The sequence below is a fragment of the Ictalurus furcatus genome, chromosome 1, assembly GCF_023375685.1.
Source record: "Ictalurus furcatus strain D&B chromosome 1, Billie_1.0, whole genome shotgun sequence".
NCBI classification, from domain to species: Eukaryota; Metazoa; Chordata; class Actinopteri; order Siluriformes; family Ictaluridae; genus Ictalurus; species Ictalurus furcatus.
In genome coordinates, this window is record NC_071255.1 from 24,445,896 (window position 1) to 24,464,743 (window position 18,848).

At 39.1% G+C, this 18,848-nt stretch overlaps 1 protein-coding gene across 3 annotated transcripts in view; it reads left to right on the forward strand.

Annotated features, from left to right (window-relative positions):
* rspo2 (R-spondin 2) overlaps window positions 1-18,848 on the forward strand; it is a 56,799-nt gene that overhangs the window by 15,358 nt on the left and 22,593 nt on the right. For 2 of the 3 annotated variants that reach the window (XM_053633725.1, XM_053633733.1), the window contains one exon: window positions 10,797-10,982. In XM_053633725.1, the coding sequence (XP_053489700.1) occupies window positions 10,797-10,982 (186 nt within the window). The remainder of the gene's footprint in view (window positions 1-10,796; window positions 10,983-18,848) is intronic. The other variant, XM_053633742.1, reaches the window with a different exon arrangement.

Sequence of the window (18,848 nt, forward strand, 5' to 3'; positions counted from 1 at the left end):
GCTGGGGCTTGAACTCCTGACCTTCTGATGAGTAACCCAAAGCCTTTAACCACTACACCACCACTGCCAGTTCTACTGAAAATGCTAGTGACTGGGGGAAAGTGACAGCTTACCTTACAAGCCAAAGCTGCCTACTCTTTTTTCTCTCATCCTCCAATATTTCATCCTGCTGTTAACTTGATATCGTTATACTTAGAGTGTAACTAGCTGGCTTTCAAACAGAAACTGGAAAGTATGTAATGCTGATTGGTTAATCCTGTTTTTCACCAGAGCAGCCAGTAGGCTATAAAATGTGCTGAAACAAAGTAAGGAGTGTGTTCATTTGACATCTGTTGTGGTTGAACATGGGAATCATAATGATAACGTTGACAAGGTTTACCTGCACATCAGTATTCCGATATTAATCTGAATTTGGCAATGTAAACTCTGCAATCCGATTGCCCGATTCAGATTAAGATGAGTCCCACCTGTGGAATAAGTACACCTGTTGTAATATGAAATTTGAAATAAAGGAGAGATATGCATATGTTCAATCTGCAAGGAATTGTGGGTGCTAACAGATGCTCAGCAATAGGCTAGGAATTTAGGGATGGCAACTCAACAACCATGTATACATGAATATTATGTTGCCTTTGTGCAAACAAACGTATTCAGAATATGGCTGCAACCTGAATATAGACCTTAAACCAAATTTGACGTGCACGTAAACATAGTCACTGTTGACCTTTCGTGAATATCAGTACAGTGCAATTGTGGAATTATACGTGACACGTGTATATATAATCATCTGTGCTGTATGTGTGTTATGTAAACTGCCCTTGAATACACATTTGAAATTGTCATATGATATTTCAGCGAGGGTCAAACCTGAAATCTTTACACCTCAGCTATGCGTCTGCTTCATCTGTGTGTATGTGAAAGCCTTCAGGGGCCAGAAATCCCTGTTTGTGTGAGGTTTTGGGTGTTGATGTGTGGGTTGGAGTATTATTTGATCATGTGGGTGCAGAGGTATGTGCAGAAATAGCAGACAGGAGGTTTCCGACATTGGGTGCTAAAATTGGAGGGAGTTTCATTGATCTGAGGCTGTGGTAACTGCACCTCTCAGAGCAGGGAGCACAAAGCCAATTCCTGAAGAATAGCACATGTGAGGGAGTGCATCCAGCTACAGGTGTGAAAATTAGGTGTGAGATTTATGTGTGACAAATTACCACCAGGTGTGCTAATTAGATCCATTCCACTTCCCACCCATTTTACCCAACTCTCTTCTCTTCCTCTGTTTCTCTTGCCCTCTTTCTCTGTCATTTGTCCCTGATCTTTTCTTTGCATTGTATTTCTTTTCCCCTTAATCTTTTTTTTTTTAAATCTCTGCCATTGTTGTATAAATCAACCACATGTTTTAGTTGAATAAAAGAAACGAATAGAGAATGCTAAAGGAAACCATAAGAAACCACGAGAAAACTTCTTAAGTAGAAGTAAATTGTCTGTAATTTTTCTGTAAAATAGAGAAAAAGCAGATCTTTCCATGTTGTTGTGCATGTTCATGTTTACATTTAATCAAAAGTGCTTTTTAAAATATATGAGAATCCATTAATTAATTAACACTACAGTTTTAATTAACACTACAATTTCTTTAATGTTACTTACGTTTACATTTATTCTTTTAGCAGATGTTTTTATCCAAAGCGATTTATAAATGAGGAAATACAAGCAAAGTGATATATCAAGCGGAGAACAATACAAGTAGTGCTACCGTACAAGATTTATAATTGCGTTCTAGAGAAGCAAAGTGCGCAGAGTAGAGGTGTAAGAGCCAGAATAAGTTATTTTATTCTATTTTATTTTTTACAATTTTTTTTGGAAGGATAATGTGTGGTTGGCGTTTTAGGGGTTAGTTAAGTATTCACAGAAGAGGTGGGTCTTTAGCTGTTTTTTGAAGATAGTGAAAGAATTTTCTGTCTGGATTGAGGTTGGAAGGAGGAACAGTTAGTGTGAAGGTTCTGGAAAGGGACCTTGAGCCACGCTGAGTATACACTGCAAATGCGTTGGTCGTTAACCGATCACAGATTGCATGATCTTATCTCAGAATAAGTAATAACCAATAACCGATTTAACAACTTTCTTACCATAGTCATTATTGATGATAAAGTTTTCTCTGATAAAGTAAAAAGATAGTGATGTTTCCTTTGTAAATGATCATCTCCTTTTTTGTGGAAATTTTGTGGGCGTCTCGTTCAGCTCCTTAGGTTGTGAATCAGTGTATCGTGTACATGAGTTCGGGCACTGGTAAGGACCCTGGCTCACTGCACTTTGGGACACCGATAAATCAGTTTTGCAGCAACATGACCACATAATCACGTTGTAAAAATGCACCAAAAATTAAAAACTTACAAATATTGAAGTTTCATATGTCATTTTTTAAATTTGTTATCGCATTTCTGCTATGGTACTTCAAGCAGGATCGTGCACTAGCTAGTGGATTGTTTTAAAAACAATCATTAAACAAGTTGTTAGAGTCAAACAAACCGTATATAGAACGGCAAATGAAGTGAAAAATTGCTGACGTAAGTAATCATTTGAGAGCTACATCTACGATAACAAGCTACTCACATTTGTAGACGGACTCTGGCTGAGAGTTCGTCCCCCATATGTTCGAGCTGAAAGGCTTCCGAAAATACGACGTCATTCCCAATAAGTGAACGTCGTAAGCATCGATGGTTTCTGGTTTTTGAGGGGAATTGTGGGATTTTTTTTAGGGAGCAAACGTTCCAGTGCACCGGAAGGATTTTTGTGATTGAGACAGTCCTTAAAACGGCCGACTCCCTGATCAGTGCCCTGACTACTTTTGAGAAAGAGTAGTGCCCTGACTATTTTTGATTGAGACATACCCTTTTACTCCATTTTCTCCCAATTTGGTCATTTGCCATATTACAGTAAATTGCAGTAATAAAAAATAGATATTTTTTATATCTATTTGCTTTTAAAATGTAGAGAAGCAAAAGATATTGTTACTCTCTACCACGCTCGTATTCCCTTCACATCATTGCCTTCATCTTTAGCTCTTTGATTTAGTGAGGATAACATGATCTTACTGCTCTGTGGGGTATTCCAGAAGTTGGGAAAGGTCTGAATTTTCTACTAAAAGAGAGAAACCTAAAACACATGTTAGTGTGTGCTTGGGCACGCTCCACCAGAGAGAACGGCTCTTGTGACGAATTGTTGATTGCACTGCCTGCTGTTCCAGGATGGTCTGAGCACCTGTGTACATCATTTTGGTGTGTCTTGCGTGTCTGATGAGAATAAGCAGAGATCAGGCCGCCTGCCCCACTGCTGTTTTGGTACATACCTGAAAGCATGGTCTGACCTTCTGTGTTTTTTGTAGCTTTTGGATGAGTTAATGGTCATAACATAATGAGCCTCAGGACATCAAGTGCTAATTGAGAAAATCTGCTGGTTTGTGATTGTACTGCTTGGCACTATTCATTGTTTTCTAGTGACCAGTTTTCAACATATCTACTGCAACTAGAAGGGTGGCTGTACATGAGAGATTCAATTCAATTTTATTTGTATAGCACTTTTAACAATGGACATTGTCACAAAGAAGCTTTACAGAAATATATAAATTCCAGATATAAATTTATCCCTAACGAGCAAGCCAGAGGCAAGGAAAAACTCCCTTAGATGATATGAGGAAGAACGGTAAATGGTCTGCACTTATATAGCGCTTTTTTCCAAAGTGCTTTACACTGCTTCCCATTCACACCAATAGGAGCAGAGCTGCCATCAGGAGCAACTTGGGGTTCAGTGTCTTGCCAAAGGACGTGGGCCGGGAATCGAACCGCCAACCATACGATTAGTGGACAACCCGCGCTACCACCTGAGCCACAGCCACCCCCTGAGGAACCCTTGAGATTATATACAATCTCCGGATTATATACAATAATATAAAGATGCGAATTCATTAAGACCAAGTACTAGGGACAGTGTTTTGAGGCAGACCCTCCACTTTATCTCTTATAGAAGACTGCACGGTATTACTGCCAGCTCCCGACTCCCGACCGTTTAAGCACGGAGATTCGATCTACAAATTTACCAATGTCTGGCATGCATGCTAAGCCTGCAGCACAGGAACTTCTCCAGTTAAGCTAATAATATGGCAAAATGAAAAGCATTTATTCAGGCACATGCTGTTAAAACATTATAAGTGCTGTGATTGCTCTAAATTGTAAACATGTGCATACAGTGCGAACTGTTAAAGTAAACTTGGGGAAAAAAAGACCTGAATCTCCAAATCCCGACCATTTCCAGCTGTAAAGTACTTTAAAATGAGGGCCAACATATTTGCTGATAAACTGAAACAGAAATGCATTTCTGGAACATAAAGTACCATATCCCCTTAAACATGAGTAGTCCCCCCCTATTATGTATGTATGTATGTATGTATGTATATAGTCATGTAGATGGTCTAATGTCGTTTTCAACATACTTTCCTTAACGGTGTGGCACAGTGGGTAGTCGTCAGTGGGCCGGTGTAGACTTTGTGAACCTTCTGAAAGCTTTATTGCAAGGACATGACTCCCAATTTCCAGGACAAGTGGCTAGAAATTTTGGCAGCCTCATACATCTGTCTGTGTTTTGCTCTAGACACTTAGCAAGGATTCTGTGAACTTTGATAGCTCTCAAAGTCAGAGAAACTAAAGTGTGTTTCCCCTGTGGTACACTATAGTTTTAATAGTCTTGCTTTTTAGGAGTGCATTACCCAAGGACTTTAAGGACATTACATTGCAAGTGCATGGTTCTGTTGGCAAACTTCATTTTCACCACAGAACAGAGACCTCATGAGAAGGCTTGGGTTTAGCTTCTGAGGGCTGAGGTTTACCCAGAGCTCTGGCTGTTTATGTCGAAAATATTGCTTTGCATGATTGAAAGGTTACTCAGTTTGTTTGTGTGTGTGTGTGTGTGTGTGTGTGTGTGTGTTTTTATCAACAGGTGCACATTTGTAGGTTAGTTCTTCATGCATACATCCATCTGATAACTTCAGTTAAAATATTATTAGTGATTTGTATTCCTTGGTAGAAAAACCTTTCTGGAATTGATTATTAGACCAATTTATTCATTAAAAAAAAAAAGTAGGTCTTGAAACCTGCATGAATCTAATATAGATAAGGTTCTTAGTAAAACACTGCAGACCAAGTAGGATATTCGAGGTGGTTGTAGTAGTGGTGGGGGACTCGGTTGTTCTTTAGCAGCTTACACTAATGATGCCTCACATCTGTCTTTTTCACAACTCTCACTAATTGGATGAACAGAAAATTACCCTTAGTGATGTGGGTAACTTACTTTCTAGGGTGAGCAATCAAAGCTCGCAATCAAAGTTGCAGTATTTTTTATGTTTATAGGAAAAGTGCAGAAGCTTTTAATGACTCATTGTACACTACGATGTGTACACTGAGAACAGTGAGAGGCGGAGTGTGTGGTAGCACGGTGTTGGAGGATCATGTCTGTATGTGTGTCTCTGATAGAGATAGATAGAGCGTGAGAGATAATATAGGAGGTCTGCTTGGGCGTACAGCCGTCACGGTTGTTTAGCATTCATTAAATGTACCTGAAACGGAGCACTATTCAGCTGGCTCTCACTTGTGCCCTAATTGCTCTTGGTCGCAGTTCAAAACCAGCCTCCTCTGGCTGAATGAGTGCAGCGCAGGCCAAATATGGCGTCATGCCTCGTGCTATGGGCTCTCGATTTGCATGACCGAAGGAGAAAACCTTACCTGAAGGAACCACATTATGACCACTGCAGCTGGGCAGAGTGACAGTAATATAGAATTAATTTGGAAGGATATTTGACTCCCTTGCAAATTAGATTTCATTTCTCATCGTGTCACGGCAGGCAGACGGAAATCATTGCTCCGCATGTCTTTATTAATGTTTTAGCCTGGTGTTCCTGTGCGGTGATGGCTTCGGGGTTAAGGCACACTATTGTTAGTTATGACAGGAAAGTAAGTATTGCCTGTGTGACAGAAGATATAAATTCTGAAAACCAGAGAGAAAGATTGGGTGAATATGGGAAAGAAATGAAAACATGGCTAAGAATGAAATAACATCTTCAAAAGAATAACGATCTGCAGTCTTTCTGTCCACACATATCCAGACATATACCTTTAATCAGTTAGTCCAGACACTTTGTCTTTTCTGTCATGGGCTCCTTCCAAGCTGACAAGCAGTGAGATGATGTTTTGGCTGATTTGATCATTTTGGTCTCCGTTTATAATATTGTGACATTCAAAATGGTTAACTGTATTTGTCTTAACTTTTCTAAAAGCACAGCCTTTTTCAATGTTCAGTGAAGTGCTTATTATTGTTTCTAGCAGGGATTTTGAAAGAGTTGAGTTCTTGATTCTGATTGGTCAGAAAGATGCATTTTCTATAAGAGCACGCACTTCTTATGGATACAGGGCTAATTGCAGGTTTATATTAATACACTCATTCTTTTACATTTTAGCAGGGACTTCACATACACTGATTTTCAAAATGTGTATAGTTGTTGACGTGAATTATTCTGCTTATTTAGCATTTATGGAATTAGCCAGTACTTTAGAACAGTCAGAGGTTTTCCGACACGGGAAAGTCTTCATGACGGAGGGCTTTGCGGTTTCTCTGTAACATGACATGTATTTTCGTCTTGTTAACTTCAAGAGAGAGAAAAGGAGGCTGATGAAGGAGCAATTGTTTATAGCTGTTATAATGTAAGTAATGAAAGGAATTAATTTGTTTTGCAGACATTCCACAACATTAAATATCACTATAAACGGATAGAAAATTATGTACAGTTCTTCTTTAATATATAAAAAATTCATACATTTAAACGGCACCTTGGTTTTGATTATTTTCCTATAACATCATGCCCTTTTGTATTTTATTGTTTACTTCATTCAATCAGGACGTGTGAGAGATAAAAAAAAAATAAATAAAAAAAAACACGATTTCCATCATTCTTGGACTATAACTTTCGTAAATGTAAAGATGTAAAATCTAAATACACTCATGCTTTCTACTATAGCAGCTACTTACAGCCAAATTAGCTTCATCCACTGCAATTTACACAGAGCCTGGAGTTTCTAGAAACCAATGCACTTTGATCGCTAGCATTCGTCTGTGACTTAAAACATTGGCAGAGAAGCTGTTTATATATAAAGTACAGATTGTTGCTCTCAGATCTTGGATGCAGCATAGCGTTTGAATGGTGAAGGCTGATGTCTTTATGAGTGGAGGCTTCAGCCACTAAAACCAGTCAACTTAAACTACACCATTTATCCCAAGTTAAACATGAATCTGGGTTGAGTGTCCAGTATGAATTAGGTGCTATACAGGCTCGTTTAGCCGTTTCCGCTCTAGGTCACTGCGTGTGCTGAATGTCTTCGAAAGTGATATTGGAAGCTAGTTATAATTTCTGGTTTAGAGCTTAAATGTGAGCCCCTCGAGCAACTATTGAAAATATTAGGTGGGATAAGAGACTCCGACCATAGTTGTTAAATCCTCAGGTATAAATCAATTGGTGGTGAAAAAGATTTCCATAAAATGTGGAAGCCCTGGGTCCTCGAGGACACCCTTAACTGAAATGCACTGAATCTCAGCCTCCTATTTGAAATACCTGTGGTTTGAACCGGAGCAAAGACAGGACCTCGCTCCAAAATCTCATCGTAGGGAAAGCTAATCTGTTCAGCCATCAGCTGAAACCCTTGCTTTCGAGTTTTCCATTTGTAAAAGCTTAGTGCGTGGAGAGCATGGGCTGTACTGTACATTCTAAATAGGATGTTACACAATGCAGCAAGCAAAATAAATCCTCACAAAGCACAAACCCAGCAAACACATAGGTCGGTAAGTCACGCTAAAAGCAGTCAAGCATTTAAAGGAAGTGTCGTTATGTGAGTGTTGCTGAAACAGCTATGAATTATTTCTTAACTACTAATAGGTGTTGTTGAAATGGATGACCGAGCTGCTGGTTGGATGGAGTTAAAATGGACAAAAGATGAGGAATGAAAGCAACAGATTACAATACCACCCACTGACTACCTAACTGATTGAATGCTCCAATGGCTGTCTGCTTTTTATACTTTCAGTCCAAATTTCCTCAATTCTTCATGCTACAATAGTAATCAGAGTGCAGGCTGGTGGGGGAGGAGAGCGCACAAATGTCAGGTTACTGTAAACACGTCAAAACTGTATACCATAGGTCTGTGTGAATGTGCAATGTGGTCGCATAAAAATGCACCTATTTATCCTTCTTATCACGTATTGTAAGCGTGGAATATGAAACACAGCTAAACAAAAATTTGGTATAGGATATTATTATCATTGAAATAACCTGAAGATAACCTTTTGTAAAATTATTTTGATGTCAGTATCAGCCATATTCAAGAACTGGAATACCAGACTGGAATTTATTTAGGTTTAGTTTTGCAGGAGGCAAAAACTGAAATGTTGGTTTAGGATATTGGTTTAGGATATTGGTATAGGATATTATTATCATTGAAATAACCTGAAGATAACCTTTTGTAAAATTATTTTGATGTCAGTATCAGCCATATTCAAGAACTGGAATACCAGACTGGAATTTATTTAGGTTTAGTTTTGCAGGAGGCAAAAACTGAAATGTTGGTTTTACTCTAACAAGATGTGTAATGACAGAATGTGATGCAGTATTTACATTGTATATCGAATGCAGTATATACATTGCATGCCTGAAAAGAACCGCAGGGCATGCTGATAGTTTGATAGTATGGATTATTTTACATGACCTCCTGTTGAATTTTTGTTCGCATAAATCTATTTTTTCCCAAGCCAAAGCAATAGATATGGGGTGGGGATGGCAGAAGAATGCAGATTGTATGCATTGTGGAGGAACAAACACTCTAACTAAGATCAATATTGACTTTATTAAGAGTCTATGAATAAGTAAATTGAACTGAATTGAAATAAATGTCATATCAACTTTTAATCCCCAAATGACTTAGTAAGCTTGTCATCCATCATTGTCAAACTAAAAAAGGATATACACCGATCAGCCATAACATTAAAACCACTGACAGGCGAAGTGAATAACCAAAAGTGGTCCAAGGAAGGACAACCGGTGAACCAGCGACAGACTCATTGATGCACGTGGGGACCGAAGGCTAGCCCTTTTGGTCTGATTCAAAAGAAGAGCTACTGTAGCACAAATTGGTGAAGAGGTTAATGCTGGCTATGATAGAAAAGTGCGTTGCAGCTTGCTTCATATGGGGCTGTGTAGCAGACCGGTGGGAGTGCCCATACTGACCCATGTTCACCGGTGAAAGCACCTACATAGGCACGTGAACATCAGAACTTGACCATGGAGAAATGTAAGAAGGTGGCCTGGTCTGATGAATCATGATTTTCTTTTACATCATGTGGACAGCTGGGTGCGTGTGCATTGCTTACCTGGGGAAGAGATGGCACCAGGATGCATTATGGGAAGAAGGCAAACTGGTAGAGGCAGTGTGATGCTCTGGGCAATGTTCTGCTGGGAAACCTTCGGTCCTGGCATTCATGTGGATGTTACTTTGACACGTACCACCTACCTAAACAAGTACACATCTTAATGCTACGGGTATTCCCTAATGGCAGTGGCCTCTTTCAGCAGGATAATGCACTCTGTCACACTACAAAGTTTGTTCAGGAATGGTTTGAGCAACATGGTTCAAGGTGAGTTCAAGGTGTTGAATTGGCCTCCAAATTCCCCAGATCTCAATCCGATCGAGCATCTGTGGGATGTGTTGGACAAACAAGTCCGATCCACGGAGGCCTCACCTCACAACTTACAGGACTTAAAGGATCTGCTGCTAACGTCTTGGTGCCAGATACCACAGCACCCCTTCAGAGGTCTTGTGGAATCCAGGTCTCAATGGGTCAGAGCTGTTTTGGTGGCACAAGGGGGACCTATACAATATTAGGCAGGTGGTTTTAATGTTATGGCTGATCGGTTTACATATATAAAATCAACATCAGGTGAATAAGTCTGACAGCAAATTTTACTCACCAGTTTTGAAAAAAAAAAGAGAAGCTTTTTCCTAGTAAATACACATTCTATTTCTCTGAATACCTCTGAGGTTTCCACCAGTCATCATATGGGTATTGACACTATCCACGCACACATTTTCTACAAGTTTACTCAAAAATTGCTTAGGCATATAGCACAGGACAGGACCTCATTCTGCTCACTCTCCCACAGCACGATATGTTCTACAGCATTGTTGTAGGTCATACAGTTAGGACTGTTACTCTATCTCTGCACGTGATATTTAAAACTTGGCTCCAATCAATAGTGCTGTCTCTTGTTTGCAGCTATTGTGTGCACCCGAGGACATTTTCCTGTAAACTGGACACTAAGTAGTTACAGTAGGAGGAACAGTCTAGTTATTACTGGCTCCTTTGTCTTCGAAATCTGGCGTGTAGTCACCACTGTTTTGGCTTTCCCTACACTGCATTCAGAAGTTAAGCTCAGAACCAATTCAGAGTAATGTTCACATTCACAGTGGTTTTTACTGTAAATATGATGAGGGCAGCAAAAGTTTACATGAATGCCTTGTTTCAGTCAGATTTTTTTTTTATGAAATACAGTAGTGCACAGATCAATTATGACAGCAATTCAGTATCCTTTGCTGTTTTGTTGTCATTCTTAAGAAAAATAGTGTATAGATGTTGCGTTGTTAATGTCAAGATCAGCAGCAGATCAGTACTGTTCGGTAAAACCTATGTTTTTGTTCTGTCTTGTGTTCCAGCTAGCTATGTTTACCCAATCTGCAAAGGCTGCTCAGTTTGTTCGAAGGACAATGGGTGTATGACGTGCCAGCCCAAGCTCTTCCTTTTCCTGAGGAGGGAGAGGATGAGGCAGTACGGCGAGTGTCTCCACGTCTGCCCCTCTGGCTACTACGGCACCCGTGGGCCGGAGATCAACATGTGCTCAAGTAAGACCCTTTAACCTATTAGTATTGCATGTGCATAGCATAGACACATACACACCCACCCACACACAAATACACCTATAGCATGCATATAGAGACAGATGTAGGAATGATCTTTCAGAGTGAGGCAAGTTGGATGGGAACCAAATGTGTTTAGAGTAGTAAAGCTCCATAAGCAGTCATTCCACTTCAATAGGTGTCATTTTATTTGTTTCACAAAGGCTGTTTGAGAAATTATCAATATCAAAGACTTTATACACACAATCTTTGTAAATCTTTGCATTAGAATTGCAAAATGAAAGGGTTGGATTTTGGCCTCCCGTCCGGCCCATCATGTGCTCTATAAAGACATCTGGATCCAATGAAGTTCACTTTGGAATCAATGGAAGTGAAATATGATTGGTTACATATACAGACGGAAACAACTGAATGACAGCACTATGTTCCCATAACCATTCATAACAGATCCATGTCTGGTGGTTATATGATTTATTCAAACTTCCTTTTGAAACTTCCTGTCTCTTGTGTTAAAGGCTGTCCTGTCAAGTCTGTTGTGGTAGAGTTATATGTGAAGCCATGCTGATGAAATGACTTTAATAATCTCTTAAGCCACTGTTTATCACATTTATCAAACCTGTAGTGCTGATTGAGGATCACTGTCTGCATTGTATATCTTAACATAGCCAAGCCAACTCATATTCAAAAAGAATTCATCCAAATATTAGTGACAGCAGTAGTATATGCGGTTTGGGACACAGCCCAAGTATTTCTGGATATTTTAAAAGCATTATATGAATAAAATACAGGTGATCGAGCAAATCTTGCTCGACATGCTACTATTTGCATTTGAGATGTCCCCGCATACCTTTGAGTCCAACAGAGCTAGCTCACTAACTCTAGCTAGATAAAATACAGTTTTGAGAACAAAAAATATTATGTCTGGTTGCTTCTGGTGTGTATTTTTATTAAATAATCTGTCCTATCTGTGTAATTTAGTATATGATATGTGTATTTAGTTCTCCCTGAGCTGTATAATAATCTAGCTAAAACAGAGAGCAGTCAAATATACACACAAACAGACACTATAACTCTTTCTCTCAACTGATTGGCTGCCTGTCACTGTGGGGTCATTGCAAGTTGAAGGCATAATAATATTTAACCTATCCATATTATCACTGTACAGTATTGTCAGAGCAGCTCAGCTCAGGAGCTACAATACAACAAGAACCAAAATGCTATTGTATATGCTATAAAATACTACCTATTGTTGACCCCTGACCCCTTATAATGACATATGGCCAGTACATAAACCTTAAAGCTTGTAAAACATGCTCATAGCTTAAGATTTTTAAGGGTTAGATATTGTTAAGATATTGTTAGTTAACATATTGCAGATTTTTGTTTGTTTGTTTCCTAAATCTAAATAGAGAACACCCTCAGTAACATGCTGTTTGAATTAAGCACTCAATCTGAAAACAATGGTGATGGAGGATAGCAATATTTTAAGCTTATCTGTTGAAAGAATGCAAAAGTTCTATTAGCAAAACATGTCGCTCTCCTTCCCAATCACTGGCCAGCATCATAACATTATTTTAAAATTTGTATCTGGCTGGAGAAACTCTAGGGCTTTTGTAGGTTTAGTGAAAAGCCTGAGGTGTTGGCTGAGTTTGTCATGTGAAAACAGAAAGGAACTCGAACCTAGTAGGTTGTGGGAGCCAAGCTTCTGACAGACGTGGCTGAAACAGCTCCTCAGAGGACCATGTCAGGACCTCCAGGCCCAATAATGTAGACACACCGCAGACACCTCAGCAAAAAAAAAAAAAGCCACTTCCTTGCCCAAGACCAAGATATTTTTTTTTTCCTCCAAATTTAGTGAGCACTGAAATATAGATGGTAAGTTGGACTGTGATAAATCTCTGGTTATAAACTACCGGTAAAAATCCTGGATCCTCTGAGCCATCTGTATCATCTGTGAATATTGATCTTAAAGCAGATTGATGTACGGCAAGTTAATCTGCATTCCCCTTTGAGGAGATCTTCTCCCAGAACAAAACCTCACAGTCACGTACTATTAGATCTCAACAGAAAGCTTACTTTGATCCCACCGTGATCCCAATTTCAGTCATAATCCAGTCTCGTCTTTGGCTAAGCTGTTCTTATCTGTCAGGCATAATGGGATGTTCTAACTAAGACTAGCGCAAAAAGTTACGTGTTGGGAAATGGCACACGGGAATCGCTACAAAAAGCCGGCTCTGAATTCACTTAAAGAGCTGCACGTTATTACACTCAAGTGTGTCCGTGTGATGTTATCTCCTTGAAAAATGCTTTGCAGACTTTGAGGGGGGAAAAAAAACAACAAAGGCAACGGAGCGGCAGGTTGACACTCTGTCAGAGAGCCTTTCTCAGGGGCGAGAGGGTCAGTTGGTGCTTTGAGACATCTACCAGACTGCACTCTCTCTAAACGCTCTCTGGTGAGCATCATCTCATTGACCCTAACCTACAGGTGCACACTTTACCCACAAAGGAAAAAATGGGTCATACCACCACCCTCTTTCTCCTCTCGTGGGAAAATGGGCCAGAGGGAAGAGTGAAAATAGAGTTGGATGGACAGGAAGTGCAAAAGATAAAAGTGGAAAAAAGCGGCTCTGCAGAAGCACAAAACTGTGCAGGTGCCGTCAGTTTTTCCACAACAACGTCAAGTGAATCCCTCTTTCTCATCGATCTTGCACCCTCTCGTTTTCTGCTTTTTCTTCCCAAATGACTCTTTGTCTATGTTTTAAGTGTCATACACACACACAAACACACTCACACATTCACAGCTGAGACGGTTCTACTGGAAATTAGATTTTAACTAGAGTTACTGGAGAATCTGATAACAGCAATAAGACACTTAGCAGCTCAGTAGGTTAGTCCAACCGATCTTTCATTATAGGTGTAGTGCTGCAAGACAGAGGTACATGAGAGGGCAATGGACAATAAATAATGTAATAATTTTCAGCATCATTGTGATTTTACGACACTCCATTTTCACTGCAAGTCATAAAACATCCAAAACGATGAATTATTAAAACCAGTACAAACAGTGGTGCTTCAAATGCCTAACAACAAAGTGTTGCGTTGCGATGAAATGCGTATAACTTGGATTGCAGTCCATGAGGATTCCCATAGAGGAGAGTCAGGGTTTCTGTTTTGCAGAAAAACATACTGATTTGGACAGGCAGCCATCTGGTAACATATCGGGTTAGGTGTGGAGGTACTCTGGATAAATAAAACCATTCACAATGCTTGTGTTAAATCTTTGAAAGCTAAAAAAAACCAGAACATACAAATATCCTGTTCCCAAATATACTGTAGTTTGAGAAGTGAGTTGCAAAACTCAGTGAAATGAAATGCTTCCTTAATAGAGTGGGAAGATTGTTTTAGGGAAACTAATACTAATACCCTCCAATAATATTGGCACCCTTTGTAAATATGAGAAAAGAAGGCTATGAAAAATTATCTTTATTGTTTAACTTTAACTTTTTGATCTTTTGTTCAAAAAATTCACAAAAATACTCTGCTGTCAAAAATATCAAACAATTACAAACAAAACACAGGCTTATTAAAAATATATATCTTTGTTAAATATGGGTGTGCAATAATTCTCCTGTAATGCCTGATGAGGTTGGAAAATACATGGCAAGGGATCTGAGACCATTTCTCCATACAGACTCTCTCCAGATCCTTCAAATTTCGAGGTCCACGCTGGTGGACTCTCCTCTTCAGTTCACCCCACAAGTTTTCTATGGGGTTCAAGTCAGGTGACTGGGATGGCCATGGCAGGACCTTGATTTTGTGTTCAGTAAACCATTTTTGTGTTGATTTTGATGAATGTTTTGGATCATTGTCCTGCTGGAAGATCCAACCACGGCCCATTTGAAGGTTTCTGGCAGAGGCAGTCAGGTTTTCATTTAATATCTGTTTATATTTGATAGAGTTCCTGATGCCATGTATCCTAACAAAATGTTCAGGTCCTCTGGCAGAAAAACAGCCCCAAAACATTAAAGAGCCACCACCATATTTAACCATGGGCATGAGGTACTTTTCGATATGGCTACCTCTCTGTGTGCACCAAAACCACCTCTGGTGTTTGTTACCAAAAAGCTCTATTTTGGTTTCATCTGACCATAGAACCCGATCCCATTTGAAGTTCCAGTAGTGTCTGGCAAACTGAAGACGCTTGGGTTTGTTTTTGGATGAGAGTAGAGGCTTTTTTCTTGAAACCCTTCCAAACAACTTGTGGTGATGTAGATCAATTCGGATTGTAGTTTTGGAGACTTTCTGACCCCAAGACACAACTAACTTCTGCAATTCTCCAGCTGTGATCCTTGGAGATTTTTTGGCCACTCGAACCAACCTCTTCACAGTGCACTGAGACAATATAGACACACGTCCTCTTCCAGGTTGATTCATAACATTTCCAGTTGACTGGAACTTCATAATTATTGCCCTGATGATGGAAATGGGCATTTTCAATGCTTGTGCTATTTTCTTATAGCCACTTCCCATTTTGTGAAGCTCAACAACCTTTTGCTGCACATCACAGCTATATTCCTTGGTCTTACCCATTGTTATGAATGATTAAGGGAATTTTACCTATGTGTTACCTCATATTTATACCCCTCTGAAACAGGAAGTCATGGTTGAGCAATTTCCTGTTCCTAGTCACCCAGGTGTACTAAAAGAAATTAAATATCAATGGGAATATACTTCAAATATATTTTTCTCATATGAATTCATAGGGATTGCCAATAATTGTTGCACATCTATATTTAACAAATATTTTTTAGGATAAACCTGTGTTTTTTTTTTGTAATTGTTTGATATCCATGAGAGCAGAGTATTTTGTGAATTTTCTGAACAAAATATCAAAAGGTTAAACAATAAAAACAATTTTTCACAGCCTTCTTTGCTCATATTTACTAAGGGTGCCAATATTAGTGGAGGGCACTGTATATTTGACTTGCAGTATCCTGGAATTATGGGATGAATATCACAGCTCATCCAGCACTGCCATTACAGTGACTTTTAAAAAAATTTAAGATTGTTTTTAATTTCTTTCTTTCTTTTTTTTTTTTTTTTTAATTTCCAACAACCAGTCTGACAGGAAATGTTTGGTATCTAGTTTAAGCATAGTGTTTTTTTCTGAAAATATTCCATATACTTGTATTTATTCTTAAAATGCCTTCACCATCTGTGAAGTGTGACGTGTGAAATGTTTACAATTTACCAAATTTTGTTGAACAAGCCTTTAGGAGCATCCGATTCATATTAAATTGTATGTTATTTCAACAAATTTAGTCCTGTTTGCCTTTTCTCTGTATGACTCAATATTGTATATGTACATAATCCCACTATCCAGAATCACTCAACAGACTCCCTTTTGAGTATGGATATGATAATATAGTACACATTAAAGTCTGTTCCCTCTTGAAAATAATGCCCATTTAATTGTTGACTTTTGGCTTGTAGTAAATTTTATTTTATTGGCTTGTAGAGTCATTTTATCCTACTTATTGTTTGTCTCATGCATTTTAAGATGTTATACTTATAATTCGTTCCACATTGGAGAATGCGGACATTTGAACCAGTCCTTTCCCTTACCTTCATCATGTCCTAACCCTTAGTATATTTAAAGGAAATTTTGGAAATGTTTTGTTGCTGGGTTGGAAGTTACACAAAATGCCCAATGCCCAGAATGGTACCCAAAAACCATTAAGGACTCAGCACAACCCATCAAAATGCTGCTGTAAAGCTGCCAGAGCTCTATATCCTTTGGTTATGAATGGGCTGTTCCATATACAGTGACGTCATTTGGGACCTGCAAAACAGCGGTTGCTTTTGGCCCCTGTGCCTGCACCGACCGCATAATGTAACCTCGGCCAGACAGTGTGAAACGCGCCTGTCCCTGATCTATCAACAGCTCTGTGCAGAAGCAATGCTAAATGGGTTTTGTGCACGTTGCTGATCTACAGATCACTGAGACTACCTAGTGTATCTAATCCATTTCTGTCCTGGCTGGATGTGAGCTTCCTTTGCTTCTATTTAAGAAGAAAAACATGTAAGTTAGTCGTTTCTTCATAAGAAGTGATGGCCAGGAACACTGTGATGTTTGTAATTTGTTCTGTTTGTCACACTATCTTGGTGATAGGTGGGAACACCAATATGACTCTCATGTGCAGAGCTGCCTGTGCAACCGTCAGCACTGTCCCTGTTAGAGCCCCGGGGAAAACCACAAAAGGCTTTCCTTACCATTCAGCATTACTAGATGAAATGGCTGGGTGTGAGCAAGAAGTCTGTGTGATATGCCTTCACCAGCAAAAGGTCAGAACAGCCAGGTTGCCTCCGCTGTGCCTGCTGAAGGAAAAATGGAAAATGTGGCTGGATTTTTTTCCCCCACCTCGGCATGGTGGTTAGAGAAGGTTGAGGGCGGACATCCCTGCTGCACTAAGCATCTACTGAAAGCTTCACAGGAATTCAGGCCAACTTCAACTTTTGTCTACTTTTCAAAAAAGAACTGACCTGTGGGTGTCTAGTCTACATAAGCAGGACTTATGTGTCTCACAACATTTGCTCTAAATCTGCCTAAATCTTGACAGTGCTATATATATTGCAACATATACATAAACCAAGGATACAAAGTCATGCACTAAAAATAAAAAAACATTTGTGCAATTCCACAGTGTGTAGAAGTTGTGAAATGGGCTGTTTTAATTAGATTAGATGATTTGGAAAAAGCATTTCTTTAAGCAGTGGCATCAGACTCTTCCATGTGCGTGCCAAATCAGATGACCTCATTATTCCTCATTATTCTCCCAGTAGCACCTGTGATGGAGTTTAAATGTGGCAGATCAGATCAGTTAATCCTACAAATGTGGCAGATCAGATAATCCTAATGCAACCAAAGAATGATACACTGGTGTCTCCACTCCCTTCTCCAGTGAGGCTGCAAGTGATTGCTACCATTAACAAGAAGCAATTGTTGGCAGTGAATGTTTTTTCAACACATTTGAGATACTCTGACATTCTCACTTAGGGTGGTGTGTGTGTGTGTGTGTGTGTGTGTGTGTGTATGTGTGTATATATATATATATATATATATATATATATATATATATATATATATATATATATATATATATATATATATATACAGTATATGCAGAAATCCCACTGCATTGGAACAGTTCCAAATTAAACATACTGTGTAGAGAGAGTAGAAATGTTTCAGCTTGGCTTTAAAAGAGGAAATGGAAGAGCAATCCCTGAGAGATTGAGATCGAATTCAGGTGCTAAGAGTAATGACCTGCTTGCCAAAGTGGATAATGTAAACTAGGGGACATATCTTTGCCCCGGGCCAAAGGATTTTAGTGGACATACTGTGTACATGGAAAGAGGAGTTCTGAAAAGTATCATGGAAGGCCTTTAATGGCAGGAGTAGGATTATGTATTCAGTGTGGGTCGAGATGAAAGCCAATGTATACAGAACTGGGGTTAAAACTACTTCAGTATTAGTGAGATCTCTGAGGGCTGAGGTGTGTATACAGTGACGCTTTTAGTCAGTATGCTACTGATAAGGGAGTTACAGTAACTGAATAATTCTGAAATCATGTATTAGGGTTTCAGCATTTTTGAATTCCGCAAATGGCAAGCAGTATTACAAAAATGGAAAAAATATATATTTTGGTGAGTATTCTAATGTGAGGCTCAAATGTTATGACAAAAGTGCCATGGCAAATAAATAATAGTCTTGGGGGGGTTTTTTTCTAGTAGTTTTATGCTTTTCAGTTTTAGTATTACGAAAATAGAGTAAAGCTGTTAAGTCTAATA